This window comes from Aythya marila, assembly GCF_965140915.1.
Source record: "Aythya marila genome assembly, chromosome: 1".
NCBI lineage: Eukaryota > Metazoa > Chordata > Aves > Anseriformes > Anatidae > Aythya > Aythya marila.
The window spans coordinates 99,911,803-99,930,547 of NC_139042.1; the positions used below are offsets into that span (position 1 = coordinate 99,911,803).

Sequence of the window (18,745 nt, forward strand, 5' to 3'; positions counted from 1 at the left end):
AACAAACAAAAAAAAACGGCCACAGTTCCCCCCTCCCCTGTGCTGTTGGCTCAGGACATAGCATCACACCATGCAATTGTCATTAGCCAGTTTCTGGGCTAGACTGACACCTTGAACTAGCCAGGCCCATGTACCATTATGGAGTTGTCTTTTTTTCCCCTGAATTACTGGTCAGATACAAGTTGTCACCTTTATAAGGGTCATCTAAGTTTATAAACACAATAGCTGTTGTTCTTCTAAGAGTCACAGTATTCAAAACACATCATTGTCTATTACAGAAATACCGAGATGAAATGTTAAAATATCTTTTCTGAGATTTGTAATGAAGTAAAATTACCTAAGCAGCTTTAAAAATACAAGTACAGAAAGCAAGATCAAGTGTGGAATATGTTTATTTTGAAGTATATGAAAGTATTTCAATGTTCTAAACTACAGAAGATGAGGTTCTGGCCCTATAACCATTTAATAATATGCCTAGTTTTCCTCACACTAATTTATTTAAGACAGTATGCAACTGTTTGCACACTATTAGCCTGAAAAAAGTCTTCTTTGACTTTTTCATTCTACTGTAATTTAAAAAATGACCTTTACAAGAATAAATACTGTTTTAGCACTCTCTTAAACCTTTCAGTAATTCTGCTTAGCACCATGTCTAACTAATTACATTTGAAATGTGGAAGATGACAACTTACATCAACTATTACTATCGTTTAAATGTTTTTCTTCAGCTGCATACTGATCTACTACTCAGTCTTGGAATGTTAAATTATGATATTATTTGTTATTAAATAGTGTGATTTGTGACCATATTGGAATTTTGGCAATGGAAAAAATACTATGTAGAAAAGGTGGGTCTTGATTTTTTAATCAGATTATATACATGCTTAATTTTCAGGACTGTTTCCACTGGCTTCTGAATGGCATATTCATAAACATCTTTTAGCCTCCTGATCTGTGACTTGAAAACTTTAGAAAATGTTATTCTTTGGAATTAATGTTATTAATAAATTCTCGATTTCTTTCTTTCAAGATACTCTTTTTAACGGTCTTGGACTTCGAGCTGTCATTGGCCTGGGAGTGGCAGCCCTTTTGTTAATTCTTGTGGTGATTGATGTCAGCTGCTTCTTTTTACGACAATGTGGATTGCTAATGTGCATTACCAGGAGGATTTGTGGGAAAAAGAGTGGTTCAAGTGGAAAAAGCAAAGAACTGGAAGAAGGAAAGGCTGCTTACCTGTGAGTATTAATTACTTATTTTAGAAACATTATTAGAAGAGAAACCTGGCTGTTCGACTCATATTTGCTTAATGGCTATCTTGCAGTTTGTCATTAAAGTTTCTATTACTTGGAAGAGCGTTCCCTGAAATGTATTGAATTGCTTTTGAACAAATGTTGCCTTAAAGTTAAAAAAAAAAAAAAAAAAAAAAAAAAGATAAATAAAAGAGTATAGACCATACTTCATTTTAAGATGGCCTGTTTGTGCAGTTTGTGCTACTCTGACACAAAATAAAATCAATCACAGTTCAGTAATAGATACAGGCATATCTTGGGCTCGTGAAAAACAGGTAAAAGAGCATCATAACTTCATTTCTACCAATCTAGCATTCTACCAGCTGCTAACACACAAAAACTCAGCATATGGTTGCGGTATTGCCAGTAAATCTGAGAGTAAAGAACATGGTTTTTTTGAAAATATGTGAAATAGTTTCTCTTCTCAAATATAGCTATTGCTGGAAAATCTTGGGTTTTGCCTGTAGAGTTTTGGAATTACAAGTATTGTTTGCTTTTAAAAATAGAAGTGCTGAGATGGATGTGGCTGAAATGCGGGTACGCGTAATTGTTCTTCATAGCAACAGTTAATGATTGCTAAAAGTAAGTGGGGAAGAACAACCCCAGTTTTCACAAATGCCCTCGTATAGTGGCTACTTCATCAGACAAATGGGAATTGAATGGTCGTTTATGGACAAGTATATTTCCTTAAATGATAGCAAGATCCTGACAAAACAGTTCAAGTACTGATTGTGTAAAATAATAGTGCTTTTAAGACCCAACATTTACAGGGTTTTCAAAAGGTAAGATGGAAAGATTACTTATGGCTTCTCATTTTAGGCAGTTCCATTTATTTACTAAATATGTCAGCTTCGTGTCCTTATTATGCTCATCTAAAGGATTTTTAATGCATACACTGTAATATTTGAGAGTGCTGTGTTTTGTGGCTTAAGCTCCACAAGGTTCAATTCCTGTGTGCTGCAGCTCTCCCAGCAGTCAGGCCTTCGTTCCCCTGCACCTTCACAGATCTGTCCTTCCCCCCAGCTGTTCGTAGAGCAGATCGAATTGGTGGCACTTAGTATTCATAGCTGCACTAGTCTTCTCTGTTGCTGATAGTAGAAGTGTAAAAGTCTCTTTTTTGGTTTTAGTTCTGGTTATTGTGATTCAGAGACTGCATTTTTCTGAGGTAACTTGATTGCATTTCTTGGTTGGGATCTTAACCCTTTTTGGAACAGCTTCACAGAACCAAAAGAATCAGAAGCAGGCACGCAGTATTTACGTCAAATAATACTTCTGAATAAAAGAGGTTGTGCCATAAAACAACTATTTCCTAACTGATCACAGGTAATAGTAAAGGCAAGAATAACACAGTTTTCTATTGTGTGAAGTCAGCGTGTCCTGTTTAATAGAGTCAGCATTTGAAGCTTCTGGCTCAGGTTCAGCTTCCTACTGAGCATGGCATTGGTGCCATGGTAGCAGGAATGGGTGTAGAGACCCCTTCTGAATGGGAAGACCTTAGGGAGCTACAGTTGTAAATGTCACTTGACAGGAATCTATACATTGCTATCAACATCTGATACACACATGCTATTCAGTGCTGTCTCAGCAAAGCATAAAACAGTTGCTTAACATCGATTCCCCCATGATACTTCTTTTACAAGAACAGCTTGTTTAACTATGTTTCTTATAGGGGTGGTTTTCAGTGAGCCAGATCTTTAAATACTTGGTACTATTCTTATTTTAGCCTGCTCTCTGCTTAATCTGTCAGTATAAAATTTCAAGACAGTCTTTGTTATAAATGAAGTCTCATCTCAATCTGAATTTAGTAATATTTATAAAAGAATATTTATAAATGGTATAAAAGGCAAGTAAACAGTGCTGAGTGTGCAGGGAGTCTACGATCCACCAACACACACACACGAACATCAAACATTCTAAATATATAGAACATTGCTTTTACATACTAAACCCGAATATGCCTATACATACATACAATCAGAAAAGGTAACAAACAATCCTTTAAGTTCCATGACTTAACAGTCTTCATTTTCCATTCCTTTTCTTGATTACAAACAACAGCCTCCATCTTCCATTCCTTTTGAACAATATGTCTTGCTTTAAGTTGTCAAGCAACTCAGCCTTCGGGCCCTAGGTATCCTGTTCTTCCCAGATCGAAGAAAAGCTTATCTATCTCCTTTTCAAGGCCAAATAGGGCCTGGGTCAAAAGACACCTCCAGGTCACCAGGTGGTGTAACAGCAAAAGCCTTCGATGACAGTAGCGGTGGGGGGCCGATGGCATAGCAGTTGGTTCAGTAAAGGAGCTCGCAGCTCCCTCACTTTCTGGCAAACCACACGTTTCTGACTGTGGCCCCACATGGCTCTTTAAGGCCTCAGAGATTGCTTGCCAGGTGCTGAGCAATCCCACAGCAACTTTGTCGTCTTTAGTTGCAGAGTCCCACACCTTGACCTCAATTTGGTCCCATATTTCAGGATCATAAACTGTCTGATTGTTAATAAGGAGAATAAGCTGTAAGGTTACCAGGACAGTCGTTGTTTCAAAGGACGTATGATTCCCCATAATGCACAACTGCTCACCAGCGAGAGGCAGTTGTGTGCATGGGTCCGCTTCTCTCAGCTTGAGCTTCTTTCCAGCTCCGGTGTGCCATTTCCAGAGACTTTCTGTACGAGCTTCTCTGAGCGGTTTGCTGAGTTTGGCTGAACCTATCTTCATGAGGCAATCAATGTGCCTGTTCCCGTTCTGGTCTCCGTTCTGCCAGCCTGTTCCTTTCCTTTTTCATTCCTTCTTTCTGCTTCTTTATTGATGACATAACTTCAAAACATCGTGTTGCCTTTTTTTTTTTTATCTTGAGGGCAGGCTCCCCTCTTATACCCTTCAACCCACAGCAGTCCTTTTCAAAAACATTTCATTGATCAAACAAGTTTGCAAAAAACAGCAAGGGCAAACACCCAGAAACTTTCATGCCTTAATGGCTGGAGAACAAGCAACCCGAGACTGCATGGAGTCTCCTGAATCACCCTTCTTTGTTCCCTCTAAACTCTTTTACATTTCTGATGGCCTCATCGTTAAGAGTCTGATGTTACCATCAACCACAGGGCTTTCCGACCCCCATGGCCACGCTCCCAAATCTCTCCCTTCTTTATTAACATCAACCATTTTCTTGACACGAATTGCCACTCCATATATAACAGGCTTGAAGAGAAAATTTTAATTTATTTCATGCCAACTTCCATTCTCTAAAAGACATTCCCCTCTTTTGGGGAATAAATACATCAGTTCACATTCTGAAATTTTGAGCGGTTTTATGGTACTTTTTTGTTGCATTTTGATTGGTAGGTAATCTGTTGTCATTAATTAACTTGCACATGCAACGGATGCAGATGAAACAACGCATATAGCATACACACAGCCACCTGGAACTGAAATGGCAGGATTTGTAGTTTCCTACAAATAGCTTTCCCCTCAGTGGAATTTTTAGTTGTTATACAGTTTGTACTTTCTCTGCAGATCAGTTGCTCAATTATCTTGTCCATAGGACTGTACATGTATAGACAAACCAACTAGAACTTACTGTTTCCTCCACCGACTGGACTATTATGATCCAATATCTTTTCATAGATATGAGGCAGCCATGAGTTTAATTGTAACTATATAGAAATGTTATCAAACAGCTGTGTAAATGTCTACATAGCACCTAAATTAAATGCCTCAGTTATGTGCATCATCTACAGAAATGAGCATGGTATCATACACACGTGCATGGTATCACACACAAATCATGATACTGTGCAAAAATATATGTGTGTGTGTGTATGTGTACATATTTTAGGCTTCTATCTTTGAATCCTTCCCTAGTCCAGTTCTTGGTTACACGTTTATAGGCTAATACGAGTGTTGCACAGATAAAGATTTTCCTTGAGTATAATTACCAGAGAATGGTCAAGTTTTTCAGGTACTTCCTGAATAGATTGGTATCGTTATAACAGCCTCTTTAAAGACTATCATCTCAGAAATTATGCAAAAATGTAAGATACAAATTAGACAAGTTTTTAACTAGAGCTTTGCTATGGCAGTCTGAATGCTCTATAGAATGTGGCAGTTCCAAAAAATAGTCTGTTAAATATAAAAACAGTTGCTCACCTGTAACTCAGTTACCCTGTGTTTCTAGACTGCAGCTGATAAAAGTTACAGGATAAAATTCCTGACTTGATGCAAGGAATTTTTAAATATTTAAATGGAAAGAGGTTTTATTTTGAAAATATCAGATAAATCTTGGATATCCTTTGATCTGCCTTTTGAGATTAAAAGTATATGTGCTAGTTATAATTAATCATTAATAATATTGCCAATGCTTCTGTAGAAGCAAACAGAGTTTTCCATATCAAGTCCATATTTACAACAAAACTGTAATGGCAATACTCACAATTATGTTTTCCTTACAGTTCATTGTCCAATAGACACAAAGGTTTTTGATTGCCTTACATGGGGAAAACTAGCATCTGTTCCTAAAATGGGGGAATTTTCATATGGAAACAATTTCTTCCACCTGCCTGAATAGAGCAAGCTAGGTTCTTATCACACATGGGCTCTTTGCCCTGCTCTGGCAGCTGGGATTGTCAGAATCTCAGAAGATAAAAACACACTTGTGCTATGTGTATGCTACCAGAAAGGCTCTTTATACTGCCAAAAAATTCAAGCATAACTGGGCATCAAGTCTTATATTTACTATACTCAGTTAGCCTAGTTTATGTCTATTCCCATGAAGAGGTCATCGTCTTATTACTTTGTCGTAAACAAAATGCTCTTTTGAGATGTTAATCTGTGATGTTTTTGGAGTAAGTATCCATGGATACAGGATACTTTGAAGACTTCAAGGAATTGGGAATACACTGTTAAATGTGTCTCAGTGGTATTAATCATCAATAATTAGATCTACCTTTTCTTTGCTTACTTTTGAAAGCAAAAATCTTGATAATTAGTTAAGTGTAATGTATGTGGTTAATATGATGATAAAGTCTAAGGCTCTTCTAACAATTTTTAGGAAAGATGGATCAAAAGAGCCAATAGTGGAAATGAGAACAGAGGATGAAAGAATTACCAATCATGAAGATGGAAGCCCAGTAAATGAGCCAAACGAGACAACTCCCCTCACAGAACCAGAGTAAGTAGCTTGATTTTCCCCAGAGTCTGACACGGACTCCTCCTAACTACAAGGCTGACTTCAAGATGGGAGGGAGAGAGGTACACAACAACCTTGTACAGCAGCAGTGCAGTTCACTTGTGGTGGTTTTTTTTTGTTTGTTTGTTTTTTTACAGTAGTCACACAAAAACATGGTACCCCTAATGCAACAGCCAAGGTTATCACCAGATACTTCTCTCTCCTTTCCGTGACCCAGACTACAACCACGTCCTAGTGTTATCCAGCCCCAGGATGGCAACACCACTATAGTGGGAGTTCTCCAGCATACCGGGAGGTTAGCAAGTATCCAGGGAAATTTTCTGGCCCTCCCTGCTGCCCTGACCCTTGTGGTGCTCATTCTCTGCTCTGGATGAAGACAGACCTGATGCCAGCACCCAGGAGGCACAGGCAGCCCTGCCCTGCCCTCACTGCCCCATAGCACCCATGCCCATGGCCCATCATCTCCAGGCTCCTCAGCAGCCCATGCCCGGCCCTGATGGGATGTGGGCCCACACACCACTGCTGCCCGAGCTCTGCCCACAATGCTGAGGGGCTGGAGGGTGAGCACTGAAGGGCCTGTTCATCAGACGGTACAGAGCCCCGATCTTTGATGGAGTTACAGTGTTTTTTTAACAAGAGAGAATCTTCTTGTAGGACAGTCCCTTTCTCTTTAATCTTCTGAAAAATACTTAGAATTTGTATTGAGGGGTTCTACAGAGAACCTGGTTATGTAAGGAGTCATAGTAATGTAGCTATAAACATTATACAAACTCTGGTGGGTTTTGGATATGTTAGCAGCTTAGGCACCAGTGCCAAATTGTTTAATGTCTTTAAGACTAACTGTTGAACCAGATCTTGCAAATACATAAGATGCATTTCCCAAGGGACAAAATACAAGGAAAAATTAAGTTTGCTTCTTTCCATTTCTCTCAGTCATTAGAACAGCTGTCAGGAGTGAAATACTAGAAAGTTAAGATCAAAAATGTTTTATTATCTTAATGGGGGGAAAATAACCAGTCACTGGTGGCAGGAAAAATAGCTAAATCATTGGGACGACTGATTAGGAGTTAGATGGGTATCATGTCCCTGGGAGAATAGGACTGCTGAAAGATATTAATAATGATGACTCTTTCTTTCTTGGCAATTTCTTCTCTGACAATTAATGGCAAAAGGCAGCAGTGCAAGACACAGCTGGATGGAGGTCAGATGGGTTAGCTAAAGATTCAGGACAGTGTCACTTACAAAACCAAAGATGAAACAAGAAAACATCATTCAGGCAGGACATCTGAAGGGACACTGGCTCTGGGGGAGCACTGCAAGACCTGCTTACGCTAGTCATAACAGATGAGACAGAGAAGAAATATAAGTTGCAGGTGAGATGCCACTGAAGGAAAGGAAGATGCAATAGGGTAGAACTAAGTCTCTAGGTGAGAGTAACACACAAGCACACTGTGAACAACAGGTGCTATATCATCCAGGTCATACCCCAGGAAGGGGCAAAGATGACCAGCAGGGATCATGGAGCAAAGAACTTAGCTTGTAGGAGGGAAGAGTTTGAAGGGTCAATCAGAAAGTATTCATAGAGAAAGACAGGCATGTCCTATGTATCTGAGGAAAAATATTTCAGGATAAGAGATCTGTCTATGCGATACCTGTCTCTTGACCACAGAGTCAGCCTAACTCTGTGCCTAACTTTCAGGAAGACTTTTTTTTTTTTTTTTTTTTTTTTTTCAATAAAGAAACATAAATCCATGCACTATGTTACTTTACAGAATGGTAGAATATTCTTTGTTGGAAGGAACCTACAAGGATCATTTCAAGTCCAACTCCTGGCTCCACATAGGTCTACCCAAAAATCAGACCATGTGTCTGAAAGCACTGTCCAAACACTCCTAGAACTCCAGCAGGCTCACTGCTATGACCACTGCCCTGGGGAGCCTTTCCCAGTGCCCAACCACCCTCTGGATGCAGAACCTTTTCCTAACACTCAGCCTGACCCTCCACTGTCCAAGCTCCATGCCATTCCCTCAGGTCCTGTCACTGTCCCCAGAGTGCTGTCCCACACGGTACTCAAGGTGAGGCTGCGCCAACACAGAGCAGGGCAGGACAGTCACTTCCCATGACCAACTAGCAATGCCATGCTTGATGCACCCAAAGATACTTTGAATAATAACATAATGATACTCAGATATTTAAATGCAATTTAAGCATTTTTGTTAAATAATTAATAAAAGGATTATTTTGTTTTACAATAGTGGAATATTGTTGTTACATTACTCAGCATATTACTCAGTAATCTTTATTTATTTTAACTCAGGTGATTCTGTTAAAGCCATGCTTGGAATCCATTTGTGATAGATTAGCAAAAAGCACTTTTACCTGAAAGTAACAAGTTCTAATAATACTATGAGGAAATCAATTTAAGCTGTGCATTTCTTATTATATTTCTGTAATATGATGAAAATGCCACATGCAACACAGTACTATAATTACATTCTTAGTCTGATATTATATTTCTAGTATTGATGGAGTTTTACTTAGTAATAATGAATCTGTGTGAATTTTAGTATCAGAATAGGTTGGAGTCATTTTCCTATAAAATAGTCATCTAACAGAGAAGTAAATATTCTAGTTAAAGCCTTGTGTTGGTACTGTCAGCAGAGTATTGTAGTTTTAGGCCACTTGCAGTGTTAGGGGAAGTAAATATTATTATTGATTGATAACAGACAGTGACTGATAAAAACGAAATAACCTATTAAAGTTTGCCAGTCTTTTTTTTCCTCCAAAAAGTTTTTACTGTAAAATGCTTTAAGATTTGAAAGAATTACTGTTTTCACAGCTGAAAAAAAAAATAAATATTTCAAATAGGCATAGATAAACAATAATTAGGTGTAAGAAAACTGATGTAATTTGAACATTTAAACTTGATTTAGCTAATTAAAGCAGGAAATTATTGAATCAGATAATAGAGATTAAATATGAATTAAAATTTTAAACAAAGGGATAGGAATGTTTCAAAACAGCAAAAATGTTATCATAGTCAAAAGTGTTTAAAAATAATAATAAGGTCAAATAATTCTGTATTGACTTTTTAATGAGGAAAACCTATAAACATTTTGTTTACTTCTAGGTCACTTTACTGCTCTTCTTGCTGGCACGTAAAGGAAAAGTAAAAATCCCTGTTTGCATAAACTAAAAAAAATCCCTGTTTGCATAAACAGGGATTTCAGTAATATCTGAAACCCTTAGTAGGGTTTTAGCAATATCTTCCTATTTCAAATACTTATAAATTATTTGTGACATGCTCTTAATCTACTTCTCCAAAAGTAATTGATTTAAATTTACATACAAAATATTCTGTCAATTTCTAGTTATTACTTTGAGTAAATAGTCCCTCCCTTTCATAGAATTATAGAACAATTTGGTTGGAAGGGACCTTAAAGAAAGACCATCCAGTTCCGCCCTCCCAGCTATGGCACCTCCCATTAGATCAGATTGCCCAAAACCCCATCCAGCCTGGCCTTGAATGCTTCCAGGGCATCCACAGCTTCTCTGGGCAAATCTGTTCCAGTGCCTCGCCAACCTTATAGTAAACAATTTATTCCTTATCTCTCTTGGTTTAAAGCCATTATTCCTTGTCCTAGCAGAAATTACTCTCCTTTTATATGAAACTTAATTAAATATGGTGATTTTTTAAAACAGATTGTTTTGCATCATAGGCCTTTAACACAGGTGTGTCTCATAAGCCATGCTTCCTCTGCCACAGTGTTTTATCCTTTTTTAAAAATAGATTTCTGCTGTTTCCATTCTTTCAGGTGTCATGTTGTGGGCTGAAATCTGTTTCCTTTGGTTGTGCCATGTGAAACAAACAATTACTAAACTCCCTCTGTATTCAAAGCCAGACAGCTGATATACATCCTACATATTTTACTATAATAGAACAAGTTAGTCTTCTCTTTGATTTTTCTTAGATGCAGGTTATGCTTACTGTTTAACCTCTTCATAAATAGCAACTTACTAGTTCATTTCAGCCAGCCTAAATATAAGACTGGGAGCTTGGGTATTGCTTTGTTTTATTTATTGTTATCAAACATTGTTATTACAAGACATTCCTAAGGGATTCCTCAGACAAGTTTGCAATAGTATAGTGCTCTTTGAGACATCAAAGCAATCACAGTAGAAGATTACCGAAACATTTTTCATAACATTTGTTATGAATGAAAAAAGACATATGCATACTATTCCCTAGTTAGAAAACAGAAAGCAAACCCAAACTGGAATCAGGATTAACAGCTACTATGCCTAGGAGATATTATTACAGGAACATCTGCCTAAACCGTACATATTTTTCACAGATACATTTTGACTGGTAGCAGGGAATCTGATTTTCAAGAAGTCAAGAATGAAATCTGTGTTTTGTCTTTCCTATAAAGTAAGGGTGGGGCTTTTGGCATTGGAATTTAGGATTTTAAAATAAAAAGGGAATCTTTAGACCATTTCTGAAATTAAAATACTAGCTGAAGGTCTTCATGCATTCAAATATGAACAGCTTTTATCTCAGGGATGAATGTAAGTGGACAGCTTCTTATTGTGCCATTTCTCACAAACTTAGCCTTAAAAAAGTTGTAACTTAGTAAAGCACTTTGCTTCTTTGACCTAGTGAAAATAAATTGTAGAAGTTTGTAAAGAATAACCTCCATTACCTCCTTGAGCTAGAAAACATTATTTCCCTTACCTGTGTCTTGGCATAGCCAATGGTGGATGTCTTCTTTCATATGCAACTGCATTTACAGTTGGAAACAGACAAAAAAATAAATAAATCTAGATTCCACAAAAGACTTGACTTTGTGTGTTTAGCAGTATCTTAACGAACACATAGCTCAGGGTCACATTCACAGAATTATAGAAGCTGGCTATTTGGCATTCTATTATTTCTTCTGTCATATTGAAGAAACTATTTTGGGCAGCAACAATGTGCTTATCATATGCCATTTAGCTTTTTCTGTCTTTACAGAATTCTGGAAAGAATTGATATTAATTATTTTGAGAGTAAGAACACTAATACTCAAAGCAATTGTAAATTATTTCAGTTAAGTATGTTTTTATAAACACTATGGGCTGTATTAACAATGTACATACTGTAGACTTAAATTCCAGATGATGTGTTGTGTTTTGTAACTGCCATGATTTCTCCTTTCTTCTGATAGGAAGCTGCCACTAAAGGAAGAAAATGGAAAAGAAGCTTTAAATCCAGAAACCATAGAAATCAAAGTTGCTAATGACATCATCCAGTCAAAAGAAGATGATAGCAAAGCATAGAAAGATAAACTACAGCTATCTGGATAATACATTTGGATTGAAGCAACCCCATGACCAAAACTTTACAGCTGACCTTAATTTCTTGGGAAACTTAAGCTTGGAATAGTTAGTACATGTGTACATATGATGAAACAGTTTCTGTCTACAGTTCCTTTCTATTTTTTTGTTTTGTTTTGTTAATGGTTTTAGTATGTAGGTTTGCTGACACCAAGTCCCATGGTATACATTTGAAAAATCTTCAGAATAAGAACTGTAATTTATTATATGAAAAAAGTATGTCTATTTAGAAGAATACTTTGCAAAGCACCCCTAACCACACATCAGGTCTCTGGATCTTACAGTGCGAGCTACATACATAAAGTGCCATATATTATTGTATTTGTTTCCATTTATAATAAAGCAAAAGTTTAGGTTGCCTTTAAAAAAAAAAGAAGTCTCAGTACAATATTTAAGACTTTGGCATTGGCAGACACTCAGTAGTCATTCAAGCTGTGCATATCACTTGAAACAAAACAAAATAAAAACCAGACCATCTTCAACAGCACAGAGCCAGCTACACCTGCAGTTTCACCTGGGTTTTCTAGTACAATAGCAAAAAAAATGACAACCATGATGTACAGATTTAAAACAAAATGGCTGAATTTTGTGGAAGTATATTGGTCTTATCCTAACTATGTGAGCATGATTCTGAAAGGCCCCAAGATTTTCAGAATGTCCAGTTTTCTATATTAATGTTTGGAAGGTTGTATGTAAACTGGAATGCAGGAAATGTGCAAAAAGTAAACTCATTTTTGGTAACTTTTGGCTTCAAATGAAACCTTATAACACAAGCTCACATTAGTTTCCCCAATATATTCATTATACAGTATTCATTCTTCTTTTAGTTATAACCATTTAATCAAGAGATAAACTGTATTTTATGGTAGTAGATATATTTTCACCACAAATCAGTATGTGAAATATTTAAACTTGAGCTTATTAAAGAAGCACTTCTTACGTTATGATTTCATATCTTTTGTCATATCAAGAAACAAAAGAACAGATGGTAAGAAGGACTTTGGCTAAACGGTTAGTAACAGTTTTAAATTTTTAATGAATAGCATCTTGTATGAGGCCAAATATATATATTTTTTTCCTGTCAAGCACTCTTTAAGATAATCTTTTTTTATTATTTGGGCTAATATGCACTACTTGAAAATTTGGCTAATTTATTTGATGAAAAATTCATTCTTACTTATTATTATTGATTTAATGGTGTCACTAATACAAGTAATACATTTTGTTTCCATTTCAGCACAGTGTATCCACACCTACCAAATTGTTCAAATTCTTGCTTTGGAAAGAGTAGATAAACCACATAGGATACTAGAGTAGAAAATTTTACTTGTCAGGATTAAATTGTAGAGTACTTTTTGGATTCTCCACATCTAAGTCATGAGGTTTAACTGTAGCCTTACTCGGCAAATTATGTCTTCTCCATGCTATATCTAAATTTATCTCATATTTGCAGTACGTAAACTGTTTAATTTCACAAAGAATGTTATCAACTCTTTGCTGATATTTTGTAGTTATGGCAAAGTGTTTGACTTCTGTGCAGCAAAGCCAAATTGAAAAGTAAAAGAATGTCTTTAATTTTGGGGAAAATGGCAGGTTAACCTTCTTGTTAACCCAATCATTAGTGCTTTTGAAAGAGTTAATAAGGACATAATTAATTTATGTATCTTTCTTATTTTTCAATCCCAACTAATATTTTTTTTTTTCCCAACTTTTCCTGGCTTTGGAAAAAAAGATACAATGAACCAAGTATTGAAGACAGAGGTATAATGCTGGTGTGGCTAGGATAAGAGGCCAAGTTCCCACAAAAAACAAAGTGAAAAGAATGGGTAACAGCAATGTAGGATGAAAGTCATGAAAGAGAACCATTTAAAACTGCTGCAAAGAGGTCTCTTTCAATGCTAAGGCACTACTGGATGAAAGAAAGATGAATATACTCCCTTATGGTCTCTCATTGTTGCTACTATGAACTGTGCAGGCAGTATTACCAAGTAGCTGCTTGCCTGTTAAATTTCTGTCCTGTTTCTTTCTGAGTAAGTACACAATGAGCAGGACTGTCCCCTAATCAATAATTAAGAAAAATGGTTGTCTCGTTTATGTATATGAATATATATTCTTTCTACAAAGTATGTATATGCAACTGGGCTTTCTCCCTCCATTGACATGCAAGGAAGGGACCTGGAATATTGAAGTAGTTGAATGCAGATGGTGTGGCTTGAACATCTGTAACCCACATCATCTCATGCAGTATTTTTACCAGGGTGAGGATGAAGGTAGGAGACCTTCTTTCCTCTTCTATCTGTCAAAACAAGTTTATGTGCATACTCACATAAGTCAAGGTTCACTAGACAAACAGTGCTTTTTCTGAAGCCAGCATGATCATTTGCACAAGGTTCCTGTGGGCAGGACTAATCCTTTCTAGGCTCAACTGTAGTTGCATTTTCAATTTTAGTCCTTTTTCTTCAGACTTATACAAAAGACTTTCATGGCCTAACAACTATAGGTTGGTCAGTGGTGGTGGTGGTTTTTTTTGTTTGTTTTTTCTTTGTTTTTTTTTTTTTTGGGGGGGGGGGGAGTTGTTTATTATTTTTATTATTATTTTTAAATATATGGCTTCTAGTTATAATGTGAAAGGATTAGAAGATTTAAAAGGTCTCTTCAGCACATTTAGTATTAATACTCCTGTCCTACTCTTCACAAGTTAAATATACAGCAAAATTATTCCAATAAGGGAAGCAGAAGCAGTTCCCAGTATATTGGATTACAATATATTTATTTTCTTCCTGCTGTAATGTCTCTTGCCAATTAGGCTGAGAATTTAACAGTTCAAAATTATTGGCATACTTATTGGCATACTGCTCCAAGAATGCCTTTTCATCTGTGGACTAATATGTTATCTCTTGTGTTTTGACTATGATGAAAAGAAAGATGGCTTTTTATGAAGAAAGCCAAACTATAACTATGACAGGATGCTCAAAAACACTGATATTTGCAAGTATTTCCAAATGAGGGACAGTGCATAGTAATTTGTAAGGTATGTGTAGAACTGGAGTAACATCATTTCTTTATTTTTTCCTAATCTAGACTAAAAAGAAAAGAAAAGAAAAAAAGGTATCTGTATAAGTGTCACTTTTACTGTCTAAAAGTAATTTTAAGTGTTAGTATGAAATGTCAGAAGAGTTGACAGAATATAACTACTTTTAAAAGTAATCTGAATGGTTATACTAACATACTCCAGGGAGAAGCATGGGAGGGAGCTATGGAAACTATGGACAAAATGGAATGTGGCAGTGACAATCTGTTCAACAAAAAATAAGGAGTAAAATTAAGCAAAATTACTTAAATCTTCTTCTTATTATTATTCTTAGTAAAAATACATTCTGATTCACCACAATAGTAACAAAACAATAAACAATTAATGTTTTACAATTTAGTATACAGATGTACTATGGAGAGTTCTTCTTGGTTTTTGTTTTGGTTTTCTTTCCTATTTTATTTTATTTTTTACTTATATGGTATTTGTTTCTTTTTCTGGTTGTTTTTGTTGTTTTGTTTTTTGGTTGTTTTGTGGTTGCAGAAATATTTATGATTCTGGTGATGCTAATACCTAGCATTATAATGTGACAAAGTTATTTTATTTAGGCCTCAGTCTTGCAAGAAGTTTTGTGTTGCTGAACCCACTACTTGTATGTAACCCTACTGGCACCAGTGGGGTCAGTGTGAGCAGCAAGATGTCCTTTCACAGAAAAGCTTGCAGGATTGGGTTGACATATCTCTTCATAGATATATACAACGTATTTACACAGTGACAGTCATATACAAAGGCTGTTTGACAGCAGTCTGTGGTATAGTAAATTTCACCTGCTGTCTTCAGCCTCTGCATTGATGTTCATCCAAAAAAGTGGCTTTCTTTTTATGATGGTAATTATTTATTTAAGTGCCAATCATTAAACTGTAGTATAATAATCACACCATTTTTTCTGTTTCCTAGACCAGATAATGGAAATGTATTTGTGCCTTTTGATAGCATGCCACTCTACTTTATTAAAGAAAAAAAATCTTCAATGATTTGTCTACAAAGCCTGTTTAAAGTATTTGAAAGCTTTATCATGACATGCTTTTCTGCTCAGATATGCTCAAATACTCATCTAAAGTAAACTGGAGATAATATTTGCAATTCACGTAAATATTTTAAACACAAAATTTACTATTGAGATCACAATTCTAGTGAGGGTTTTATATGGGTGTGTTACTGCTGAAAATATTCAAGTAGATGGAGCACATGGAGAGTATGTAGGGGTGTTTTGAAGTTGACGAGTCAGATAGAAAGTCTCCTTAGTTCTGCTTAGGCGGTTAGACCTAAAATATTAACATCTTTGCTCAAATCTGAAAGATGATGAGGAACATCTTCCCACCATTTTACCTCTGGAGTAAAACTGCAGTGAATATTTGTTTTGCAGCCATTTATGGCCTCGCCATCTCTGTGTAAGCTGTCATAGGAAGTAATAATATCTTCATAGAGTAATGTTGTGTCTGCTGGGTGATATTCACTCCTGATTAAAGAGCCTCCAACAAAATTTTACTGAAAATGTCAAGACCCTACTTAGTCCAGTTACTTTATGGAGGGAGGGGTGCAGAGAATGCTACAAGAAGGGCCCCAGAAGAGCCCAAGTCTCACTGGGGTTTAGGACAAAAACTGACTTCAGTGGGGCCTGAATTTCATCCCCTCATCTCAATGAGGCTCCACATGTCCTCATCCCATCACATCACCTTTGTGAGTGGATACCTTGGTGTGAGTGGAATTTAAATGTCCTGATAGGCTCCTGCTAACATTTTGCACAGGGAAGGCTTGTCTATCAGGAGTTTGCAGTGATCAGAAAGCATGGATAAAGATATCTGATCACGGTTTTATCCCATACATTAGTATGTGCCCAGAATTAAGTAAAACATCCCTCTAATTAATTCACTGTGGTTGCAATACTTTAGGTAAAGATGAAAACATTCTAGGAAGTATTGTCTCTTCTTAAATCAGTTTGTTTAACTTCAGATAGTTGTGCTGATCCATGCAAAGCTACCATAGTTAAATGGAAAAAAAAAAAAAATGGTTCTATCCCCTTTTTCATTTTTTTTCATATCATTTCCTGGAGTACCCAATCCACTTGACAGCAGCGCTGTAGTGGTAGGGGAAAACACTCACTAAACTTTAAGTGATCTTCAATATTTCTACTGCACATATAAATGTGTTCTTAAATCATTTCATTTGAACCTGAACCAGAAAGAAACCTTCCTACTACAAATTTGACTTTGGACCAGGTTCTGAGAAGTCACAGTTTACTTGTCTCCCTCTCCTCTTAACAGGCATTGTGAACTTCATGATGTTTGACTTTCAAACTTGAATATTGGCCGTTTTTAGCCCAGACAAATTAAATAGATATTTATTGCCAAATTTATATTGGCAGTTTTACGTCACAGGTGAGATTGGGAGTGGGCAAGATGACCAGCTGCAGTGCTGGCAGAATTAAGGAAAGCTACTAAAGAGAGAACAGGTGCAAGAGAGTGAGCTGTGAGAGTGCTCAAAAACTGGGAGATCCTATAGTTAGTAGTGGGGAAAGGAAAGTGGGGAGATGCTAAAAGAAGAGAGGCTGCTGCAGACTGTGAGAACTAGAGAATGGGATGCAGTCCTACTGCATCCTTCAGGTCTGCTGTGTAAGTAGGCTGCATTTTTCAATCTAAAACGTAGGGTTCAGAAAAGAGGAAAGAAGCCCTTGGGGTCACTACAGGTTGGTGACATACATATAAAGCAATCAGATTCCCCATGAAGATAAATTTCTTTGCTCATGGTGTAAAGTTCTCACAAAGAATTTTGAGCAAAGAATTTTGACAAGATTAAAAAAAAAAAAAAGCTTTCCTGCTACAATGAGCACTCAGTATGTATTTGTATGCTGTGTATAGTATAAGCTAAAGCATACCATATATTGTTTTTGTTATTCCACATGTTGTTAACAGCCCACTTGCGATATATACCACCTGAATTATATATTGATAAGTTAGCTACCACCGGAGCTAGTTTGTTTATTGTTTCAAAACCTTATGTCCCTATGAAATGCTGTGTATATATATATATCTCTATACTGTAAAAAGAAGTAATATCGCAGATGATGGTTTTGTATTTATGAAAGACATTGAAAGTATGGCTTAAAGTATATCAATTATTTGTCACTCTTCACCATTTGTATATTAATAGTAAAGATACTTTTACTTTAATGAAGTGTTGTAGTTTATATTTCTTTTTGCTAAGTGTCTTTCTGTCAAGGATGTCTGATTCATTAGGAGAATTATTGCCAAAAAGCATATAAATTATTTATTTTCCCCCCATTATAGAAGTGCTCAAGCAGATATGCAATTTATTATTCTCTTTTCTGTCATAATACATCATTGTTATTAAAAACTATTATTGTAATATCCTGTGTCTCCAGCAGCGTTTGAGGATAAGAAAATTCTTTTCCCAAAGAATAAGTGCAACATTTTAAAGGTATTTAGTATATCCTAGAAAAAAAGATGTTGTCAGCAAAAGCTAACTTGCTTTGCCAAAGTTTGAGCCTTCCAAAAGGTTTGTAACTATGTCAGCAGTGCCAGGTCATAACAGGCTGGGCATAGTCTGCCATGAAGTGGGCTTTTATGTCATTGTTGATTTGTATCCCTCAGAGATAGAGGGTGAGTGAAGCACGTTCCAGACAGCACAGTTTAGCCACTTTTCTGAATTGGCAGAGCAGCAGTCATGCCCTCTGTTTCGTTAGTGCTGAAATTCTAAATTCCCAAAGAAACTTGCTAGATTGTGTATTAGTGCCTAAGTTTCAGCTTTCTGAATGCAACCTAAGCTCTAACTAACTATATGAGCCAAAGGAT

The 18,745-nt window shown here is 36.4% G+C and overlaps 1 protein-coding gene across 1 annotated transcript in view; it reads left to right on the forward strand.

Annotated features, from left to right (window-relative positions):
• NCAM2 (neural cell adhesion molecule 2) overlaps positions 1–11,982 on the forward strand; it is a 283,943-nt gene extending 271,961 nt beyond the window's left edge. Inside the window, exons 16-18 of the mRNA XM_082784603.1 lie at positions 1,031–1,235; positions 6,329–6,448; positions 11,674–11,982. Of these exons, the coding sequence (XP_082640729.1) occupies positions 1,031–1,235; positions 6,329–6,448; positions 11,674–11,785 (437 nt within the window). The 3' untranslated portion in view covers positions 11,786–11,982. The remainder of the gene's footprint in view (positions 1–1,030; positions 1,236–6,328; positions 6,449–11,673) is intronic.
• Positions 11,983–18,745: the final 6,763 nt, after the last annotated feature.